This window comes from Grampus griseus, assembly GCF_964374135.1.
Source record: "Grampus griseus genome assembly, chromosome: 1".
In the NCBI taxonomy this organism is placed as follows: Eukaryota; Metazoa; Chordata; class Mammalia; order Artiodactyla; family Delphinidae; genus Grampus; species Grampus griseus.
The window spans coordinates 146,413,029-146,436,722 of record NC_139017.1 but is presented as its reverse complement, the minus strand read 5'-3'; the positions used below and the strand labels follow the sequence as shown (position 1 = coordinate 146,436,722).

General features: G+C 38.6%; 1 protein-coding gene across 1 annotated transcript in view; it reads right to left on the bottom strand.

Annotated features, from left to right (window-relative positions):
- The window catches only part of ZSWIM5 (zinc finger SWIM-type containing 5), a gene marked incomplete at both ends in the record, with an annotated part of 260,182 nt that overhangs the window by 9,384 nt on the left and 227,104 nt on the right, over positions 1-23,694 (bottom strand). The window contains 3 exons of the mRNA XM_082669091.1: positions 21,455-21,612; positions 22,465-22,600; positions 22,815-23,075. Coding sequence (XP_082525217.1) covers positions 21,455-21,612; positions 22,465-22,600; positions 22,815-23,075 — 555 coding nt within the window. The remainder of the gene's footprint in view (positions 1-21,454; positions 21,613-22,464; positions 22,601-22,814; positions 23,076-23,694) is intronic.

The window sequence follows — 23,694 nt, the reverse complement described above, 5'->3', positions numbered from 1 at the left end:
TTTTGCCTCACATATTTTGATGCTTTGTTGTTAGATGCATATACATTAAGGATTATTATGATTTCTTGGAGAACTGACCCCTTTATCACTATGTAATGCCCCTCTTTTTAAAAATTAATTAATTAATCAATTAATTTTTGGCTGCGTTGGGTCTTCGTTGCTGTGCATGGGCTTTCTCTAGTTGCAGCGAGTGTGGGCAACTCTTCGTTGCGGTGCGCGGGCCTCTCATTGTGGTGGCTTCTCTTGTTGTGGAGCATGGACTCTAGGCACGCGGGCTTCAGTAGTTGTGGCTCGCGGGCTCTAGAGTTCAGGCTCAGTAGTTGTGGCAAACAGGCTTAGCTGCTCCACGGCATGTGGGATCTTCCCGGACCAGGGCTCGAACCCGTGTCCCCTGCATTGGCAGGTGGATTCTTAACCACTGTGCCACCAGGGAAACCCTGTAGTGCCCCTCTTTATCCCTAATAATTTCCCATGTACTGAAGTCTGCTTTGTTTGATTAACATAGGCATTCCAGCTTTCTCTTGATTTGTGTTAACATTGTATACCTTTCTCCATACTTTACTTAGTTGTTGTTGAAGGGATCTGACTGTGGTTAATAAATAGTTTTTAAGATGAAAATAACAAACTGCCTCAACTAGTATGCATGCTTTCCTGAGAGAATATCTTTTCCAGACTCTTCCTGCTTTCAGTGCAGTTGGTTTGATAGTGAGTCTCCAAGGTATGGAAAGTGGGGGCCAGAGTGCTGACAACACCTCATATATGTGGTTTATTTGTTTAAGCCCTGGCCTCTGTTTTTAGTTCAATATATATGGAAAGGTAAAGCATACAAACTCAGTCACAGAAGAGTTAAATATCTGCCTAAAGGTACAGGATATAAATGAAGCCCAGTGCTGTTCAGTGTTTGTACTTAGGGTGTATTTGCTTGTTTTAACACTGCCTATCTATTAACTGTGGTTAAAATATATATATATATATATATATATATAATAAAACTTGCTATTTTAACTATTTTAAAGTATACAACTGAGTGGTGTTAATCATATTCACCATTGTGAAATATCATTCATTGTATAAATACCAGCACCATCTATTTCCAAAATATTTTTATCATCTTAAACAGAAACTCTGTACTCATTAAGCAGTAACTCTGTACTCATTAAGCAGTAACTCACCATTGTTTCTCCCTTTAGCCCCTGGTAACTTCTACTCTCTATCTTTATTAATTTGTCTATCCTAGACCTATATGTGGAATCATACAATAATTATTTGTTTTGTGTCTGAATTATTTCACTTAGTATAATGTCTTCAAGGTTACCCCATGTTGTAGCATGTTATCAGAACATTTCTTTTTAATGACTTAATAATAATATTCCATTGTATGTATATGCCATATTTTGTTTATCCATTCATATGCTGATGGACACTTGGGTTGTTTCCAACTTTTGGCTATTGTGAATAATGCTGCAATGAACACTGGCATATAAAGTACCTGTTTTGAGTCCTTGTTTTGAATTCTTTTGGGCATATACCTAGGAGTGGAATTATTGGATATGTTAATTGTATTTAAAAATTTCAGGAATCATCACACTATTTTCCACAGCAGCTGAATCACTTTACATTCCCACCAGCAATGTAAAAGGATTTCAATTTCTCCACATCCTCACCATAGGACTCCACGCTTCACTGCAGGGGGACCTGGGTTCAGTCCTTCGGGAACTAAGATCCCACAGGCCGCACTGCGTGGCCAAAAAAACGCCATTCTAGTGGGTGTGAAGTGGTATCTCATTGTGGTCTTGATTTGCATTTCCCTAATGACTAATGATGTTGAGGGTTTTTTTCATGTGCTTATAAGCCATTTGTGTATCTTCTCTGGAGAACTGTCTCTTCAAGTCTTTTGCCCACTTTAAAATTCAGTTGTTTATCGTTTTGTTGTTGAGTTGTAGTTCTTTACATATTCTGTATGTTAAGCCCTTATCGGATATACAATTTATAAATATTTTCTTCCATCCTTTAAGTTGTCTTTTCACTTTCTTGATAATGTCCTTTGATGAACAAAAGTTTTTTTTTTTTTTAAAGTGTTTTCAGCCATTCTCTAATGTGGTTTAATTAATTAATTAATTAATTTTTGCTGTGTTGGGTCTTCGTTTCTGTGCGAGGGCTTTCTCCAGCTGTGGCAAGCAGGGGCCACTCTTCATCGCGGTGCGCGGGCCTCTCACTATCCTGGCCTCTCTTGTTGCGGAGCACAGGCTCCAGACGCGCAGGCTCAGTAGTTGTGGCTCACGGGTCTAGCTGCTCTGCGGCATGTGGGATCCTCCCAGACCAGGGCTCGAACCCGTGTCCCCTGCATTAGCAGGCAGATTCTCAACCACTGCGGCACCAGGGAAGCCCCTTGAACAAAAGTTTTTAACTTTGATGAGGTCCAATTTATTCTTTTCTTTTGCTGCTCATGCTTTTGGTATCATAATCTAAGACTCTATTGCCATATCCAAGGTCATGAAGATTTACTCCTATGTTTTCTCTTATGAAATTTATGACTTTAGCTCTTATATTTAGGTCATCGATCCCTTCCCTTTACTTTCACTCTATCTGTGTCTTTATATTTAAACTGGGTTTCTTGTAGACAACATATAGTTGGGTCTTTTTTTTTCTTTTCTTTTCTTTTTAAATCCACTGTCAGTCTGTCTGTTTTTTTTCTCCCGCCCGGCCAAACCATGTGGCTTGCAGGATCTTAGTTCCCCAACCAGGGATCAAACCTGGGCCCCCTGCAGTGGAAGCATGGAGTCCTAACCACCAGACCACCAGGGAATTAACTTTTTCTTTTCCAGTCTTTTTTTTTTTTTTAATCTCAAAATTTCCTTTTATTTTTTTTCCCCATAAACAAGAAGGCAAAAAATTCTACTGTAAATTCTTGGGGGAGGAAGCAATCATTCTCTTTTGGTATACAAAATTTATTAAAATTATGCTGACATGGAAAATCAAGTAATTGCTAGCAAGTGGCAATGGTGATAAATACTTCATAAGCATTCCTACAGAGAGCCATGTAAATGCAGTAGGTCAACCATTGTTTCTATTATAGACTAGTGTTTGTGGATTAGTCACTAGGTATATGTCATTAAAATATGCTGAGAGGGATTATTACCACAAAGAAACTTACAATAAATCAAGAAAATTGAAATAATTTTTACTATGTAAGTTCTCCAATCTGTCTTTTAATTGGTGTATTTAGACCATTTAAAAGACATTTAAAATGATTACTGATATATTTGGATTAATATCTACCATATTTGTAACTGTTTTTTATTCACTGCATTTGTTTTTCTTTTTTTTTTTTTAAAAAAAACTTTCCTCTTTTCTGCCTTCTCTTTTAAACTGAGCATTTTACATAATTCAATTTTCTCTTCTCACGATTCTATTTCTTCAAAAAATTACTTTAGTGTTTGCCCTAGAGTGGCAGTGTACATTTACAACTAATCTAAGTCCATTTTCAAATAACTATACCACTTCATAAGGTACCTTATAATAGTATTCCCAATTCTTCCCTCTGTCTATAACATCATTGCTTTCATTTATCTTTAAGCTATAGTAACCCAATACATTGCTATTATTATTTTGAACAAGCAGTTATCTATTAGTTCAATTAAGAATTTTTTTAAAAACCCAAAGGATTATTTTACCTTTATTTATTCCTTCTCTAACACTCTTTCTTTCTTCACAAAGATTTGAGTTTCAGCTCTATCATTTTTCTTCCCTATGAAGGATTTCTTGCAATTTATTGTCTACAGCCTTTGTCTGAGACAGTCTTTATTTCTCCTTTACTTTTGAAGGCTAATTTGTCTTGATACTGAATTCTAGGTTGGTGGTTTTTCTTGCAACATTTTAAATATTTCACTTCACTCCCTCTTGCTTGCATGGTTTATAAAGTGAAGTTGATGTAATTCTTATCCTTGTTTCTCTATAGGTAAGGTTGTCTTGTTCTCTGTCTTCTTTCAAGATTTTCTCCTGGTTTTTGATTTTCTGCAGTTTGAATAGGACATGGCTAGGAGAAAACTTTTTGGTATTCATCCTACTTGGTGTTCTCTGATCTTTCTGGATCTGTGTTCTGGTTTCTGTCACTAATTTTGGAAAATTCTCAGCTATTATTACTTCAAATATTTCCTTTGCTCTTTTCTTTCTTCTCCTTCGGGTATCGCAGAATATACTGCATATGTTATTGGGTTGGTCAAAAAGTTCATTCAGGTTTTTCCATAACATCTTATTTGGCCAACCCAAAATATATCTTTTGTAATTGTCTTACAGTTCTCAGATATTCTGTTCTGGGTTCCCCCACCCCCATTCTTTTTTAATTTTTGCATTTCAATTTGAGATGTTTCTTTTTACATTTATAATTTAAAATTTTGGAAATATTCACATGGTTCAATGTTGAAAAGATACAAAAGGTAAATAATGAAAAATTCTTTCTCCCCCTTACCTCTGACCCACATTCATCCAATTCTAACTCGGTACACAACCAATAGTTTTTGTTTTACCTTCCTGGATATTCTATGCATAACAAGGAAATACTTTGTTTCCTCTCCTTTTAAAAAAATCCACAAATGGTAGCATAGGATATACAGATTTACATGTCATTTTCCCCCTACATATCAGTATATCTTAGAGATTATTCCACATCAGTACATAAAGAGATTCTTGTTCTTTTAAATGGCTGCATAGTATCCCATTTATGTACGTATAGGTCCACAGCTGCTTATTCAAAACCTCTGGGTGTGGAATGCATTTAGAATTCATTATTTTTAAAGTTATATACAGATAATTTGTGCATGTATTATATATAATACAGGAGGTCTGAGGCAGCATCCCATAATTAAACACATTACTATTTGTGCAGTGAAAGTATGAATATTCACACTAGGTAGGATAAATAGCAAAATTAGTATTGTAGTTTTTTGATACAGTAACAAACTGATGAATGAAATAGTGTGATACAGACCATAAATAATTGGTACTCTTTTATTTCTAAGGAAAACATTCAATAAAACCTCAAACCAAGCTAAGTATCTGTACATATGCATACAGTAAATACTTCTTCCATCTGGTTTCTTGAGGATCTTGGACAAAAGGCTTCATCTGCACTGCTATTATTGTCACCAAAGATTAGAGTTGGATATTTAATGATGGGCCAGGATAGAGATTAATGATGAAGCAGCTACAATAGATGGCCTTAAAAAAGGTGTACTTCTAGGATAATGTGTCTCATTAACATAGATTTCTATATAAGCAGTCTCTTCCAATTAAGTAAGCAGCAATAATCCCTTTTTCACTGATAAATGCATGTTATTCAAGGCCAATTAACTGCTTATACATTTCCCCCATACTGTCTATGGAAATTATTTTTCATCTGTGTTACATATCATCATTGTCATCATTACTAGCCTCATGCTTATTTGGGTTAACACTATTTTAGCAATTTTTCTATCTTGCAATGAATGTACAGCAGGTATATAACTTATAATATTCAGTATTTTTTTGATGTCAGCTTGTTCTAACTCAGTGCTTCTACAACCTTAGTTGGCATAAAAGTCATCTGAAGAATTTTTTAAAGCATAAGATTCTTGGGCTATACCCACAAAGATTTTGATTCAGTAGGTCTAGAGTTAGTTGGGTCTGGGAATTTGCATTTCTAACAAGCTTCCAAGTCATGTTTGTTTTTGTTTTTGGCTGCATTGGGTCTTTGTTGCTGCACACGGGCTTTCTCTAGTTGCAGCGACCGGGGGCTACTCTTTGTTGCTGTGCGCAGGCTTCTCATTGCAGTGGCTTCTCTTGTTGCGCAGCGTGGGTTATAGGCGCATGGGTTTCAGTAGTTGCAGCATGCGGGCTCAGGAGTTGTGGCATGTGGGTGCTAGAACGCACGGGCTTCAGTAGTTGCAGCGTGTGGGCTTAGTTGCTCTGAGGCATGTGGTTATCTCCCCGGACCAGGGATTGAACCCGTGTCCCCTGCACTGGCAGGTGGATTCCTAACCATTGTGCCACAAGGGAAGCTCCTCCAAGTCATGCTTTATTTATTTATTTATTTATTTATTTATTTAGGCTGTGTTTGGTCTTCGTTGCTGTGCACAGGCTTTCTCTAGTTGTGGCAAATGGGGGCTACTCTTCGTTGCGGTGCGCGGGCTTCTCATTGTAGGGGCTTCTCTAGTTGCAGAGCACAGACTCTAGATGCATGGGCTTCAGTAGCTGTGGCACACGGGCTCAGCAGTTGTGGCTTGCGGGCTCTAGAGCGCAGGCTCAGTACTTGTGGCACACGGGCGTCATTGCTCCGCGGCATGTGGGATCTTCCCGGACCACGGCTCGAACCCGTGTCCCCTGCATTGGCAGGCGGATTCTTAACCACTGCGCCACCAGGGAAGTCCCGCAAGTCATGTTTATGCTGCTTGTCCGCTGACCACACTTTGAGTAGCAAGGTTGGTGACTTTAGACTTTTAGCCTATTAACTTTTAGTGTTAAGTAATGACACTATATATCTTCTCATTAGTGACACAAAACCCTTCAATATCTTCATATACAACTTCACTTTAAAAGCCAAAGTCTCTGCAAAATATTTATCAAGTATCAGCAACTGTGTAAATGGCATAATTAAGGTATACCTGAACAAGCTTCTATAATAACTCTCTTAGAAAGACTTGGGAGTTACCTGCTGCAAGTATCTAGTATGAAAACAAATAAATATTTATATTTGCTCTTCCCTGGGAGTAAAATTTCTTGGTCACAAGAAGTTCATGAGGCATGTGTGTGGAACAGTGGTCCAGGAATGAGTATAGTTTTCTTCCATTCCAGCTTGTGTGCAATAAGCTCATGCCATTGGTACAGATTATTAAGCCAGGTAGAAATTATCTCTTTGATTACCCATGCTTTTTTGTTTATATACTAATAAATAAATCGTGAACAATTTTTTTTTTTTTGGCTCTGTCGCACAGCTTGTGTGATCTTAGTTCCCTGACCAGGGATCGAACCTGGGCCCATGGCAATGAAAGCACGGAGTCCTAACCACTGGACTGCCAGGAAATTCCCTGAATGACTTTGAACCATTGTGGATGTTGGCTTTTTCTAGCTTTACCTGTCTGCTGCATTGGCACATCCCAGAACTTTCAACCTGTGCTTAGAGTCCTTAAAACCTCTTGTTTGCTCATCAATCATTGTTAATTATTATTTTTTTTAAGAAAACAGAACAGAACAAAGCTGTTTCATCCACCGTATATACATATTTGAGACTAAGGTTTTCATTAAAAATTACCTTAACAAACTGTCAATATAATTTTCATCTTCTTCATGAAAAGAAGCTATTTCATCATAGTTGTCCAGATATTTTATACCGTGATGCTTCTGAAATTTCTGCAGCCAATATCCTTTTCTTTTAGAAAAAAAAAATTTATTTACGTATTTTGCTGCATTGGGTCTTAGTTACGGCATGAGGGATCTTTGTTGCAGCATGCGGGATCTTTAGTTGCTGCATGTGCGATCTAGTTCCCTGACCAGGGATCGAACCTGGCCCCCCTGCATTGGGAATGTGGAGTCTTAGCCACTGGACAGCCAGGGAAGTCCCATGCAGCCAATCTTCTGATATTCTATACTCACCATAAAGGTTCAGTCTTCCATGGCATAATCTAGCTTGTTTCATGAACAACAAACCAGTCAGTGGCATATTCACATTGCTTCATTGTTGAATCCATTCAATCATGGTCGTGTCAATATCTTCATTTTTTGCCGTCTGAAAAATTTCTATTCTTCATTAGTTCTGGTCATTGTTGTCCCTGTAAAACTTCAACTCTTTGTCCTTCTATTATTTCAAGTCATATGTGGTGTTAATTCCCATACCTTATTCTTTAGTAAGATGTCTCATAGACATACCTGATCAAACTTTGCACTAACTCTATTTTCTGTGCTATTGTTAATGACAGATGCTTCCTTTGCTTCTTATTCTTACCCACAGGAGTATCTTCAATTTTCTGGGCATTTTTTACAGGGCAATTAAACTCAAATTGACAAAATAACAACCATCTAAACGAAAAAGGCAAACAATATTAGTGAACAGCAGAGACGTCTGTGACTGGTAAGAGTGCTGAGAAGCAACTAATGCCTCATATCAGCTGAGGCCAGGTTTTGCTGTCAACTTAGAAAAAAGTTTGGATTTTCAAAGTTTTTCAGGTTTGGGAATTCCATGTTAAGAGCTTTTGGAGCTAAAGTAATATATTTAATCAGTTTCCTATTGATGGCTATTTAGAATGTTTCAAGTATTTTGCAGTTGCAAACAATGTTGGAGTGAATAACTTTGTACAAATACCATTTCACATTTGTATAAATATATTTGTAAGATAAAATCCTGGAAGTGAAATTGCTGGGTCAAAGGACATGTACATTGTAATTTTGATAGATATGCCAAACTGCCCTCCACAAAGGATTATCAATCTATACTCCCACTCTACACCTTTGCAAACACAATGTTTTATCAAAATGTTTTCTTTGATTTTGAAATAATTTAAAACTCAAAGAGAAGTTTCAAGAATACTACAAGCATCATAATTTTCTTGCCCCCGAACCATTTGAAAGTAACTGATTTGATACACAATCACTCCTTGGACTCTGCAGTCTATTTCTGGCAAACAAGGACACTCTTCTACATACCTGCCACATAACTATCAAAATCAGGAAATGTATATTGACATATTACTACCACCAAAGGAGACATGACAAACTTAATGCAACACATGATCTTGTATAAACACATACAAAGATTTTATACAAGATCGTGTGTTATGTTTAGTTTGTCATGTCTCTTCAGTCTTTGACAATTTGGAAAAATTCCTGAGTCTTCCCTTGACATTCATAACCTTGACACCTTTGCAGATTAGACTGGTTATTTTGTAGAATGTCCTTCAATATGGGTATGCCTAATGTTTCCTCATGATTAGATGAAGGTTTGTATTTTTGGTGTAATATAAAAGAAGTGATACTGAATTCTTATTCCTTCCTGTTAGGTAATATATGATTGTGACTTGACCCGTTACTGATGACATATCCATTGCCCCAAAGTTCCTTGGGACCCTTGGTAATGCCTTCTTCCCTTCCATCCTAACCTGTCCCAGCTCCCATTCTCAGGAAACTGCTGATCATCTTTCTGTCACCATAGTGTGCATTTCTAGAATTTTACACAAATGGAATAATACAATAGGCACTGTTTTTCCTTTGGTCTGGCTTCTTTCACTCAGCATAGTCATTTTGAGATTCATCCATGTTGTAGTATGTATTACTAGTTCGTTCCTTTTCATTACTGAGTAGTATTTTACTGTATGCTTATATCACAGTTTTTATCCGTTCATCTGCTGATGGATATTTAGATTGTTTCCAGTTTTTGGTTAAAAATAAAGCTACTATGAACGTTCATGTTGAAGTCTTTGTAAGGATATATGCTTTCATTTCTTTTGGGTAATACCTATGAGTGGAATGGAAGGATCATATGCATAGGTGTCTATTTAACTTTTTAAGAAACTGCCAAATGGTTTACCAAAGTGGTTGTACAACTTACGTTTCTACCTGCAATGTACAAGAGCTCCAGTTGCTCTTCATCCTTGCCAGTCTTTCCTACAGTCTTCACCACAGCTGCTTTTTGTTTTTTAAATTTTAGCCTTTCTCTTATTGTGGTTTTAATTTGCATTTCCCTAAGGACTAATGATATTGAGCATGTTCATGTGCTTACTTCCCAGCAGAATATCTTCTTTGGTGGAGTGTCTGTTCAGATATTTTTCCATTTAAAAAAATGGGTTGCTGAGGACTTCCGGGAAGATGGCGGAAGAGTAAGACGCAGAGATCACCTTCCTTCCCACAGATACACCAGAAATGCATCTACACGTGGAACAACTCCTACAGAACACCTACTGAATGCTGGCAGATGACCTCAGACCTCCCAAAAGGCAAGAACCCCCCCCCCCCCCCCACGTACCTGGGTAGGGCAAAAGAAAAAAGAATAAACAGAGACAAAAGGATAGGGACGGGTCCTGCACCAGCGGGAGGGAGCTGTGAAGGAGGAAAAGTGTCCACACGCTAGGAAGCCCCTTCGCGGGCGGAGACTGCGAGTGGCGGAGCGGGGGGAGCTTCGGAGCCGCGGAGGAGAGCACAGCAACAGGGGTGTGGAGGGCAAAGCGGAGAGATTCCCGCACAGAGGATCGGTGCCGACCGGCACTCACCAGCCCGAGAGGCTTGGCTGCTCACCCGCCGGGGCGGGCGGGGCTGGGAGCTGAGGCTCGGGCTTCAGTCGGAGCGCCGGGAGAGGACTGGGGTTGGCGGCGTGAACACAGCCTGCAGGGCGTTAGTGCACCGCGGCTGGCCGGGAGGGAGTCCGGGGAAAAGTCTGGACCTGCGAAGAGGCAGGAGAGTTTTTCTTCCCTCTTTATTTCCTGGTGCGCGAGGAGAGGGGATTAAGAACGCTGCTTAAAGGAGCTCCAGAGACGGGCGCGAGCTGCGGCTAAAAGTGCGGACCCCAGAGACAGACATGAGACGCTAAGAACGCTGCTGCCGCCACCAAGAAGCCTGTGTGCGAACACAGGTCACTATCCACACCCCCCTTCCGGGGAGCCTGTGCAGCCCGCCACTGCCAGGGTCCCGTGATCCAGGGACAACTCCCCCGGGAGAACGCACGGCGCGCCTCAGGCTGGCGCAATGTCACTCCGGCCTCTGCCGCCGCAGGCTCGCCCTACACTCCGTGACCCTCCCTACCGCCCCCCCCCCCCCCCCCCCCGGCCTGAGTGAGCCAGAGCCTTCGAATCAGCGGCTCCTTTAACCCCGTCCTGTCTGAGCGAAGAACAGACGCCCTCCGGGGACCTACACGCAGAGGCAGGGCCAAATCCAAAGCTGAGCCCCTGGGAGCTGTGAGAACAAAGAAGAGAAAGGGAAATCTCTCCCAGCAGACTCAGAAACAGCGGATTAAAGCTCCACAATCAACTTGATGTACCCTGCATCTGTGGAATACATGAATAGACAACGAACCGTCCCAAATTAAGGAGGTGGACTTTGAGAGCAAGATTTATGATTTTTTCCTCTTTTCCTCTTTTTCTGAGTGTGTATGTGTATGCTTCTGTGTGAGATTTTGTCTGTATAGCTTTGCTTCCACCATTTGTTGTGTTCTATCCATCCATTTTCTTGGTTTTTTTTCCTCTTAATTATTTTTTTATTTTAATAACTTCATATATTTTATCTTACTTTATTTTATTTTACTTTATCTTCTTTCTTTTTTTCTTCCTTCCCTCCTTCCTTCCTTGCTCCCTCCCTACTTTCTTTCTACTTCTACTAATTCTTTCTACTTTTTCTCCCTTTTCTTCTGAGCCCTGTGGATGAAAGGCTCTTGGTGCTGCAGCCAGGAGTTAGTGCTATGCCTCTGAGGTGGGAGACCCAACTTCAGAACACTGGTCCACAAGAGACCTCCCAGCTCCACATAATATCAAACGACAAAAATCTCCCAGAGATCTCCATCTCAACGCCAGCACCCAGCTTCACTCAACGACCAGCAAGCTACAGTGCTGGACATCCTATGCCAAACAACTAGCAAGACAGGAACACAACCCCACCCATTAGCAGAGAGGCTTCCCAAAATCATAATAAGTCTACAGACACCCCCAAACACACCACCAGACGTGGACCTGCCCACCAGAAAGACAAGATCCAGCCTCATCCACAAGAACACAGGCACTAGTACCCTCCACCAGGAAGCCTACACAACCCACTTAACCAACCTTAGGCACTGGGGACAGACACTAAAAACAACAGGAACTACGAACCTTCAGCCTGCAAAAAGGAGACCCCAAACACAGTAAGATAAGCAAAATGAAAAGACAGAAAAACACACAGCAGATGAAGGAGCAAGATAAAAACCCACCAGACCTAACAAATGAAGAGGAAATAGGCAGTCTACCTGAAAAAGAATTCAGAATAATGATAGTAAAGATGATCCAAAATCTTGGAAATAGAATAGACAAAATGCAAGAAACAGTTAACAAGGACCTAGAAGAACTAAAGATGAAACAAACAATGATGAACAACACAATAAATGAAATGAAAAATACTCTAGATGGGATCAATAGCAGAATAACTGAGTCAGAAGAACGGATAAGTGACCTGGAAGATAAAATAGTGGAAATAACTAATGCAGAGCAGAATAAAGAAAAAAGAATGAAAAGAACTGAGGACAGTCTCAGACACCTCTGGGACAACATTAAACGCACCAACATTCGAATTATAGGGGTTCCAGAAGAAGAAGAGAAAAAGAAAGGGACTGAGAAAATATTTGAAGAGATTATAATTGAAAACTTCCCTAATACGGGAAAGGAAATACTTAATCAAGTCCAGGAAGCACAGAGAGTTCCATACAGGATAAATCCAAGGAGAAATATGCCAAGACATATTAATCAAACTGTCAAAAATTAAATACAAAGAAAGCATATTAAAAGCAGCAAGGGAAAAACAACAAATAACACACAAGGGAATCCCCATAAGGTTAATAGCTGATCTTTCAGCAGAAACTCTGCAAGCCAGAAGGGAGTGGCAGGACATATTGAAAGTGATGAAGGAGAAAAACCTGCAACCAAGATTACTCTACCCAGCAAGGATCTCATTCAGATTTGATGGAGAAATTAAAACCTTTACAGACAAGCAAAAGCTGAGAGAGTTCAGCACCACCAAACCAGCTCTACAACAACTGCTAAAGGAACTTCTCTAGACAAGAAACACAAAAGAAGGAAAAGACCTACAATAACGAACCCAAAACAATTAAGAAAATGGGAATGGGAACATACATATCGATAATTACCTTAAATGTCAATGGACTAAATGCTCCAACCAAAAGACATAGACTGGCTGAATGGATACAAAAACAAGACGCATATATTTGCTGTCTACAAGAGACCCACTTCAGACCTAGAGACACGTACAGACTGAAAGTAAGGGGATGGAAAAAGGTATTTCATGCAAATGGAAACCAAAAGAAAGCTGGAGTAGCAATTCTCATATCAGACAAAACAGACTTTAAAATAAAGACTATTAGAAGAGACAAAGAAGGACACTACATAATGATCAAGGGATCGATCCAAGAAGAAGATATAATAATTGTAAATATTTATGCACCCAACAGAGGAGCACCTCAATACATAAGGCAAATGCTAACAGCCATAAAAGGGGAAATCGACAGTAACACATTCATAGTAGGGAACTTTAACACCCCACTTTCACCAATGGACAGATCATCCAAAATGAAAATAAATAAGGAAACACAAGCTTTAAATGATACATTAAACAAGATGGACTTAATTGATATTTATAGGACATTCCATCCAAAAACAACAGAATACACATTTTTCTCAAGTGCTCATGGAACATTCTCCAGGACAGATCATATCTTGGGTCACAAATCAAGCCTTGGTAAATTTAAGAAAATTGAAATTGTATCAAGTATCTTTTCCGACCACAAGGCTATGAGACTAGATATCAATTACAGGAAAAGATCTGTAAAAAATACAAACACATGGAGGCTAAACAATACACTACTTAATAACGAAGTGATCACTGAAGAAATCAAAGAGGAAATAAAAAAATACCTAGAAACAAATGACAATGGAGACACGACGACTCCAAATCTATGGGATGCAGCAAAAGCAGTTCTCAGAGGGAAGTTTATAGCAATACAATCCTACCTTAAGAAACAGGAAACATCTCGAATAAACAACCTAACCTTGCACCTAAAGCAATTAGAGAAAGAAGAACAACAGCAAAAAAACCCCCAAAGTTAGCAGAAGGAAAAATCATAAAGATCAGATCAGAAATAAATGAAAAAGAAATGAAGGAAATGATAGCAAAGATCAATAAAACTAAAAGCTGGTTCTTTGAGAAGATAAACAAAATTGGTAAACCACTAGCCAACTCATAAAGAAAAAAAGGCAGAAGACTGAAAGCAATAGAATTAGAAATGAAAAAGGAGAAGTAACAACTGACACTACAGAAATACAAAAGATCATGAGAGATTACTACAAGCAACTCTATGCCAATAAAATGGACAACCTGGAAGAAATGGACAAATTCTTAGAAAGGCACAACCTGCCAAGACTGAATCAGGAAGAAATAGAAAATATGAACAGACCAATCACAAGCACTGAAATTGAACCTGTGATTAAAAATCTTCCAACAAACAAAAGCCCAGGACCAGATGGCTTCACAGGCAAATTCTATCAAACATTTAGAGAAGAGCTATCACCTATCCTTCTCAAACTCTTCCAAAATATAGCAGAGGGAGGAACACTCCCCAACTCATTCTACGAGGCCACCATCACCTTGAATCCAAAACCAGACAAGGATGTCACAAAGAAAGAAAACTACAGGCCAATATCACTGATGAACATAGATGCAAAAATCCTCAATAAAATACTAGCAAACAGAATCCAACAGCACATTAAATGGATCATACACCACGATCAAGTGGGGTTTATTCCAGGAATGCAAGGATTCTTCAATATACGCAAATCAATCAACGTGATACACCATATTAACAAATTGAAGGAGAAAAACCATATGATCATCTCAATAGATGCAGAGAAAGCTTTTGACAAAATTCAACACCTATTTATGATAAAAACCCTGCAGAAAGTAGGCATAGAGGGAACTTTCCTCAACATAATAAAGGCCATATATGACAAACCCACAGCCAACATCGTCCTCAATGGTGAAAAACTGAAAGCATTTCCACTAAGATCAGGAACAAGACAAGGTTGCCCACTCTCACCATTCTTATTCAACATAGTTTTGGAAGTTTTAGCCACGGCAATCAGAGAAGAAAAGGAAATAAAAGGAATCCAAATCGGAAAAGAAGAAGTAAAGCTGTCACTATTTGCAGATGACATGATACTATACATAGAGAATCCTAAAGATGCTACCAGAAGACTACTAGAGCTAATCAATGAATTTGGTAAAGTAGCAGGATTCAAAATTAATGCACCGAAATCTCTGGCATTCCTATACACTAAGGATGAAAAATCTGAAAGTGAAATCAAGAAAACACTCCCATTTACCACTGCAACAAAAAGAATAAAATATCTAGGAATAAACCTACTTAAGGAGACAAAAGACCTGTATGCAGAAAATTATAAGACACTGATGAAAGAAATTAAAGATGATACAAATAGATGGAGAGATATACCATGTTCTTGGATTGGAAGAATCAACATTGTGAAAATGACTCTACTACCCAAAGCAATCTACAGATTCAATGCAATCCCTATCAAACTACCACTGGCATTTTTCACAGAACTAGAACAAAAAATTTCACAATTTGTATGGAAACACAAAAGACCCCGAAAAGCCAAAGCAATCTTGAGAACGAAAAACAGAGCTGGAGGAATCAGGCTTCCTGACTTCAGACTACACTACAAAGCTACAGTAATCAAGACAGTATGGTTCTGGCACAAAAATAGAAATATAGATCAATAGAACAGGATAGAAAGCCCAGAGATAAACCCATGCACATATGATCACCTTATCTTTGATAAAGGAGGCAGGAATGTACAGTGGAGAAAGGACAGCCTCTTCAATAAGTGGTGCTGGGAAAACTGGACAGGTACATGTAAAAGTATGAGATTAGATCACTCCCTAACACCATACACAAAAATAAGCTCAAAATGGATTAAAGACCTAAATGTAAGGCCAGAAACTATCAAACTCATAGAGGAAAACATAGGCAGGACACTCTATGACATAAATCACAGCAAGGTCCTTTTTGACCCACCTCCCAGAGAAATGGAAATAAAAACAAAAATAAACAAATGGGACCTAATGAAACTTAAAAGATTTTGCACAGCAAAGGAAACCATAAAGAAGACCAAAAGACAACCCTCAGAATGGGAGAAAATATTTGCAAATGAAGCAACTGACAAAGGATTAATCTCCAAAATTTATAAGCAGCTCATGCAGCTTAATAACAAAAAAACAATCCAATCCAAAAATGGGCAGAAGACCTAAATAGACATTTCTCCAAAGAAGATATACAGACTGCCAACAAACACATGAAAGAATGCTCAACATCACTAATCATTGGAGAAATGCATATCAAAACTACAATGAGATATCATCTCACACCAGTCAGAATGGCCATCATCAAAAAATCTAGAAACAATAAATGCTGGAGAGGGTGTGGAGAAAAGGGAACCCTCTTACACTGTTGGTGGGAATGTAAATTGACACAGCCACTGTGGAGAACAGTATGGAGGTTCCTTAAAAAACTACAAATAGAACTACCATATGACCCAGCAATCCCACTACTGGGCATATACCCTGAGAAAACCATAATTCAAAAAGAGTCGTGTACCAAAATGTTCATTGCAGCTCTATTTACAATAGCCCGGAGATGGAATGAACCTAAGTGTCCATCATCGGATGAATGGATAAAGAAGATGTGGCACATATATACAATGGAATATTACTCAGCCATAAAAAGAAACGAAATTGAGCTATCTGTAATGAGGTGGATAGACCTAGAGTCTGTCATACAGAGTGAAGTAAGTCAGAAAGAGAGAGACAAATACCGTATGCTAACACATATATATGGAATTTAAGAAAAAAAAATGTCATGAAGAACCTAGGGGTGAAACAGGAATAAAAACAAAGACTTACTAGAGAATGGACTTGAGGATATGGGGAGGGGGAAGGGTAAACTGTGACAAAGCCAGAGAGAGGCATGGACATATATACACTACCAAATGTAAGGTAGATAGCTAGTGGGAAGCAGCCGCATAGCACAGGGAGATCAGCTCGGTGCTTTGTGACCGCCTGGAGGGGTGGGATAGGGAGGGTGGGAGGGAGGGAGACGCAAGCGGGAAAAGATATGGGAACATATGTATATATATAACTGATTCATTTTGTTGTGAAGCTGAAACTAACATACCATTGTAAAGCAATTATACTCCAATAAAGATGTTAAAATGAAAAAAAAAATAAAAATGGGTTGTTCATTTTCTTATTATTGTGTTTTGAGAGTTCTTTACATATTCTGGATGCAAGTCCTTTATGAAATATGTGATTTGCAAATATTTCTCCCCCTCTGTGGCTTATCTTTTCATTCTCAATAGTAACTTTCACAGAGCAGAAGTTCTTAATTTGGTAAGTCGAATTTATCAATTTTTTTCTCTTATGGATTGTACTTTTAGTGTTGTATTTAAGAAATCTTTGCCTAACTAAAAATGAAAATGATTTTGTCCTGTGTTTTCTTCTAAAAGTTTTATAGTTTTAGCTTTTACATTTAGGTCCTTGATCCATCATGAGCTAATTTTTGTGTATGTTTTACCACTTGTTGAAAGAGCTTCATTTTCTTCAACTGAATTGGTTTTGCCCCTTTACTGAAATAGATTGGCCACATATATGTGGATCTGTATTGGGACTCTATTTTCTTTCAGTGATCTATTTGTGTATCTTTACACCAATAACCCTTTGCTGATTACTACAGCTTTATAATAAGTCTTGAAATCAGGTGGTGCTAGTCGTCCCACTTTATTTTTCTTTCACAACGTTGTTTCTGGCTACTCTAGGTCCTTTGAATTTCCATACGAATTTCAGAATCAGATTATCGATTTCTACTCCAAAAAGCCTATTAGGATTTTGATTTGGATAGCACTGAATCTATATATCAAATTGTAGAGAATCAACATCTTAATAATACTGTCTTCCAATCCATGAGTGCAGTATGTCCCATTTATTTAGGTTTTCTTTAACTTCTCTCAGCAATGTTTTACGATCTTCATTGTATGATTTTCTTGTACATATTTTGCTAGGTTTATTCTCAAGTATTTCATGTTTTCTTGATGTTATAATGATAATTTTAAAAATTTCAGTTTCTGATTGTTGCTGGTATATTGAAATACCATTGATTTTTGTATATTGATCTTGTACCCTGAAACATTGCTAAATCTATTATTAGTTCTAATAGCTTTTTGTAGACTCCATAGGATTTTCTACATAGACAATCAATGTCATCAGAGAATAAAGACAGTTTTACTTCTTCCTTTCTAATCTGGATAGCTTTTACTTCTTTTTAGTGTTTTATTGTACTGGCTAAAATCATCGGTATAATATTGAAATAGAAGAGGTGAAAGTAAACATCTTTGCCTTGTTCTTGATGTTAGGAAGAAAACATTCAGTCTTTTACCATTAAGTATAAGGGTAGCTGTATCATAGATGCCCTTTATCATGTTGAAGAAGTTCCCTTCTATTCCTAGTTTGTTGAGGGTTTTAACAGTTTTTATTAGGAATAAATGTTGGATTTTATCAGGTTCTTTTTCCATATTACTGAGATGATCATATGGGTATTCTTTTTTACTCTATTAGTATGGTGAAATACAGTGATTGATTTTTGAATGTTAAACCAGCCTTGCATTCTTGGGGGTAAACCCTACTTATTACAATATATTATCCTTTTTTATTCATTATTGGATTCAATCTGTTACAATTTTTATTAAGATTTTTTGCACCTATGCTCATGAGAGATATTATTCTGAGTTTTCTTTTTTATAATAGTTTTTTGTCTGATTTTGGTGTGAAGATAATGCTGATTTTATAGACTGAGCTGGGAAATACTTCCTCCTCTTCAATTTTCTGCAAGAGTTTATACAGAATTGTTATGTTTTCCTTAAATGTTTGGTAGAATTTACCATTTAGTCCTGGATTTTCTTTCTTTTCTTTCAAAGGTTTTTAACTACCAATTCAATTTCTTTGAAATTCTTTTCTTTTTACTGTGGTAAAATAAACATAATAAAATTTACCATTTTAACCATTTAAGGCTACAATTCAGTGACATTAAAGACATTCACATTGTTGTGCAACCATCACCACTATTTCCAGAACTTTCTCATCATCCCAAATTTGTAGAGAGATACTTTGAAACTATGTAAATATCCTGTTCCTCATCAAATGTTCAACCACTAGCTTAGCATACTATTTCTTCACTGTGGCTATTCTAGGTAACTCATATAAGTGGAATCATACAATGTTTGTCTTTTTGTGTCTGGTTTATTTCACTTAGCATAATGTTTCCAAGGCTCACCCATGTTGTAGCATATATCAGAATTTCATTCCTTTTTATGGCTAAATAATATTCCATTGTGTGCATATGCTCCATTTTGTTTATCCATTCACCTGTTCACGGATACCTGAGTTATTTCCAACTTTTGGCTACTGTGAATAGTGCTGCTATTAATATTGGTGTACAAATAATCTGTTTAAGTCCATGTTTTCAATTCTTTTGGGTATATACCTAGCTAATTCTTATTTATTTTTGAGTGAACTTTGGTAGTTTGCGTCTATGAAGAAATTAGTCTATTTCATTATGTTGTTTAATTTATAGCATAAAGTTATTCATAATATTCCCTTATTAACATTTTAATGCCTTTAGAATTTGTTGTGATGTCACTTTTCCCATTCTTGATATTGGTAATTTTTGTCTTCTCATTTTTTCTTGATCAGTCTGGACAAAGATTTCAATTTTATTTATCTTTTCAAAGAAACAGCTTTTGGTCTCATTGATTTTGTCTGTTTTTCTATAGTTTATTTCATTGATTTCTGTTCTAATCTCTATTATTTCTTTTCTTTTGCTTACTTTAGGTTTCATCTGCTCTTCCTTTTCTGGCTTCTTAAGGCAGAATCTGAGATCACTGATTTGAAACCTTTCTTCTTTTCAAATATAGGTATTAAGTGCTAAAAATTTCCTGCTAAGTAAAGCTTTAGATCCAATCCACACATTTTTATATGTTGTGCTTTTTCATTCAGTTTAAAGTATTTTCTAATTTTCTTGTGTTATTTTCCCTTTGTCCAATGAGTTATATGGAAGTGTGTGGTTTAATTTCCGAAACTTCGGTGGATTTTCCATATATCTTTTTATTATTGATCTCTAATTCAACTGTGGTTGTCTGGAAAAGATTTTTATTTCACCTTTGTTTTTGAAAGATATTTTCACTGGTATAGAATTCTAGGTCAAAAGTTTTTTTAAAAAGTACTTTAAAGATTTTTCTCCACTGTCTTCTGGCTTACACTGCCTCTAATGAGAAACCTGCTCTCATACTTATCTTTTGTCCTTTTTATGTAATGTGTATTTTTTCCCTCTAGTTGCTTTTAAGTAAGATTTTCTCTTTTATCACTGGTTTTAAGCAATTTGATTATGATGTGCCTTGGTATAATTTTCTCCATATTTCTTGTGCTTGAGGTCATTGAGCATCCTGGATTTGCAGTCATCCTTATCCTGCTTGGAAAAGGCACTCCATGCCAGGCCACTGCCACCCCCACTTCCGACATGGATGACTATTGTCAAATTTATTACTTTTGCCAATAAGATTTGTGAAAAATGTTATCTCAGGGTAATTTTAATTTGTATTTCTCCAGTGAGGCCAGGCATTTTAATTGTTTAAAAGTCATCTGTATCTTCTTTTCTGTAAACTGACTGATCATATTTTGTTTAATTTTTGTATTGGTTTTTTGATCATTTTTATATTGATTTATCTGTATCTTTTATCTTTTCTACAATGAGCATGCATTTTTTTTGCAATAAGAAGACACAACATAAAGTAATTTTAAATTTAAAAAGTGCTTTTAAAAACTCATGTAGTTTCCTGGTATTGGAAAAATATTCATAGTCCATGGTAGCTAGTATTTTATTATAACTTCTCAGGGGCTTATTTTCACTTCTCTTAGTGATAAAACCTACATAACTAACATGAAGTATGTGAGCTTAAAAGCCTGAGTCACTCTGGACTGCTTATCTTTTGACCAGGGGCCCTAGAAAAATCATAAACTCTCATATCTGTAAAGAGATCTGGAGCTCCATCACTTCAGTAGATCTTCCAATGGCCCTGGGAAGCTGACAGGTCATTGACAATGATCCCCATTTTATAGATTTTTTTTTTTTTTTTTTTTTTTTTGCGGTAAGCGGGCCTCTCACTGTTGTGGCCTCTCCCGTTGCGGAGCACAGGCTCTGGACGCGCAGGCTCAGCGGCCATGGCTCATGGGCCCAGCCGCTCCGCGGCATGTGGGATTTTCCCGGACCGGGGCACGAACCCACGTCCCCTGCATCGGCAGGCGGACTCTCAACCACTGCGCCACCAGGGAAGCCCCCCATTTTATAGATTTTTAAAGCAGAGGCTTAGAAAGGTAAAGTGACTTTATCATATGGAAGGTTAGATTCAGAAGTTACCTTAAAGATGATCTGATTCTCTGTACTCAGAGTCCTACAATTAGTAACTACAGCAAAACTTTGGCTTGGACTCAGGTGTTCATTCTAATAGCAGTAATCAAAGTGAGGATCCCTATCACTATAAGTGCTTAGGGGAGGACAGATAGCTTCTCTGGGCAGGCATACTGGGGGTGCTGGAGCCTTAGGTCTTTCTATGCTCACCTTTGGCAGCAGTCAGCATGGTGGAGGCCAGTTCACACTGCTGTGATTCCAAGTGTCCAAGCGTGAACCAGCGAGGGTAACGGCTGGGCACCACAGATACCATATGGTGAGGGTGGGAAGTGTCGCCTGCAGAAGTTGAGTTTTCTAGAACAGGTAACCTAGAAGACCCAGGGAGAGTCATAAGCTATCACCCAGACCCTTGCCATCTGGAGCCACCTTAGAGCAGCTTGTTCTTTGCTGGGGAGGAATTGGGCAGGAAAGGGTTAATGAAGAACTTTGAAGGTTTTAAAACCTATGGTACCGTACTTTATATGAGGTGAGTGCCTGGGCACTTGTAGAACTCAAGATGAATAGTTCTTACTGCAAATGGATTTGAAAGACAGTTGAAAAACCATAAGATTATTTTTAAAAGCATAAGAAATATATGCCAAGTAATCCTCAGCAGTCCTTTCTGGTTGAGCTGAGGAGCTTTCTCAGCCTTAGAGCCTAACTAAAATTCTTCTTCTGTATGTTCTGCTGCATCCTAGAGGTCCACCTGCCTGAACCAAGGATCCTATTCTAGTTTGGAAACAGGATGCCCATAGCTCATTGTTCTCAAGTCTTGATATAGAAAGACTTACTTCTACTTCCCCAGATGTATCTGGTGACCTATGCCTGGGAACCATTTCTCAGTTAGGTATGGAAAGGCTCAAACCCCTTGTGAAGCTGCCAAACTGGGCCCACAACAAAGAGACTCAGGCCTTGGGTGCTCTATATCTGTTAAAAATTCAGAGACTTCCTCAGACAGTTCACTGAGAATGCAGCCAGGGAGCAAGTGCGTCACCAGCAAGGCATCCCAGATAGGAATCCTAGATCGTAGGAAAATATCTGAAGCATTTTAGGGCAGGCTGATGGCAGGTCCAATCGAATAGAGAAAGAGTGAAAGAGAAGAAAGTGAGATAAACAAAGAAAAAGAACATCTGAGACTTCTGGTTTAGTGGAGGCATTTGGGCTAGGAAAGGGCTACCCACCTCATGGCACGTAAGGCTAATTTATAGGACAGGTCTGGATCATGAGGCAGCAGAGCTGAGAACAAATACTTGGCAAAGGTATGCATGGGAACACTCTCTCGGTGGATGACTTCTCCCAGACCGCTGAAGGGGCCTCCTGCAGGAAGACGATAAGCCAGCCAGTTATTTATCTGTATGCTTTTATTTGTCTGCCTGGACTTGAGCCTTAGGATCCCACATGTGTTTGCTAGCCATAAGAACCTTCACTATACTTTAACGTTAAAAATGTTGCTATACCTGTGCTCTGTTAGCGAGGGGAACCCAGAGTCACAGGCCTAAGACTCGGTGACAATAGCCCCTTCTCTACTTACCTTCCAGGAGTAAGATGCACTGCTTCTGCAGTGTTTGCACTAGCTCATCATCCAGCTGCAGCTCCTGGAGTCGACTCAGGAGCTGCTCCTCGTTACGGCACACCTTGTCCTGTGCGTAGAGGCCTTCAGGCATCACCCTCTGTTGACCCATCCCCATCAGAGCAACTTCCATGGCCAATGACAGGTAGGACTCACTGCTGTCTGGGCAGCCTGCAGCCACAGGCACATGCTGGTACACAGGGGCTCTGCTTTCATTCATATCTGAGGACAACAGGGCACCGGATTCGGTAGGTCAGGCCCCATGGATTTTTCTGCCTCTCTTCCCCCAACACTTTGGAAGACAGCTTGGTCAAGAGCTAACACAGGGAAGCTGAGTCAAACACGAGAACAGTAAGACAAATATACTGAAAAAGGGTTATACAGGGTTACAAAGATTCCTAACTCCTTCCTAATGCATTATCTGGCTAGGCCAGCTGGGGAAGAATACAATCATACTAATCTTTTGCTAGAATGTTATGTAATACTAATTAACTATTTTTGTGTCTGTCTCTTCACTAGAATGTAAGAACCTTAAAGGAAAGAGACTTTATCTTACTGCCTGAGGCATCTCCAGGGCCTGGTATGTGGAAGGAGCTAAGTGTATGTCTATGGTAAATAAACCCCAAGTACAACTTCAGGTTTTCAAGATGTGTCATTGTGCAGATGAAACAGACCAAAGATGATGAGTCCTTTTTCAGGGGATCAGAGGGAAGATAGGGTAGCCCCTACCTTGCATTGGGGCCACCCCTTGTATCTCTACCCACAGAAATCCAAATCCATCCAGTTAAACTATTACTTTTGTGACATTTGCAACTTTTATGTTATTAGTACTTTATATGGT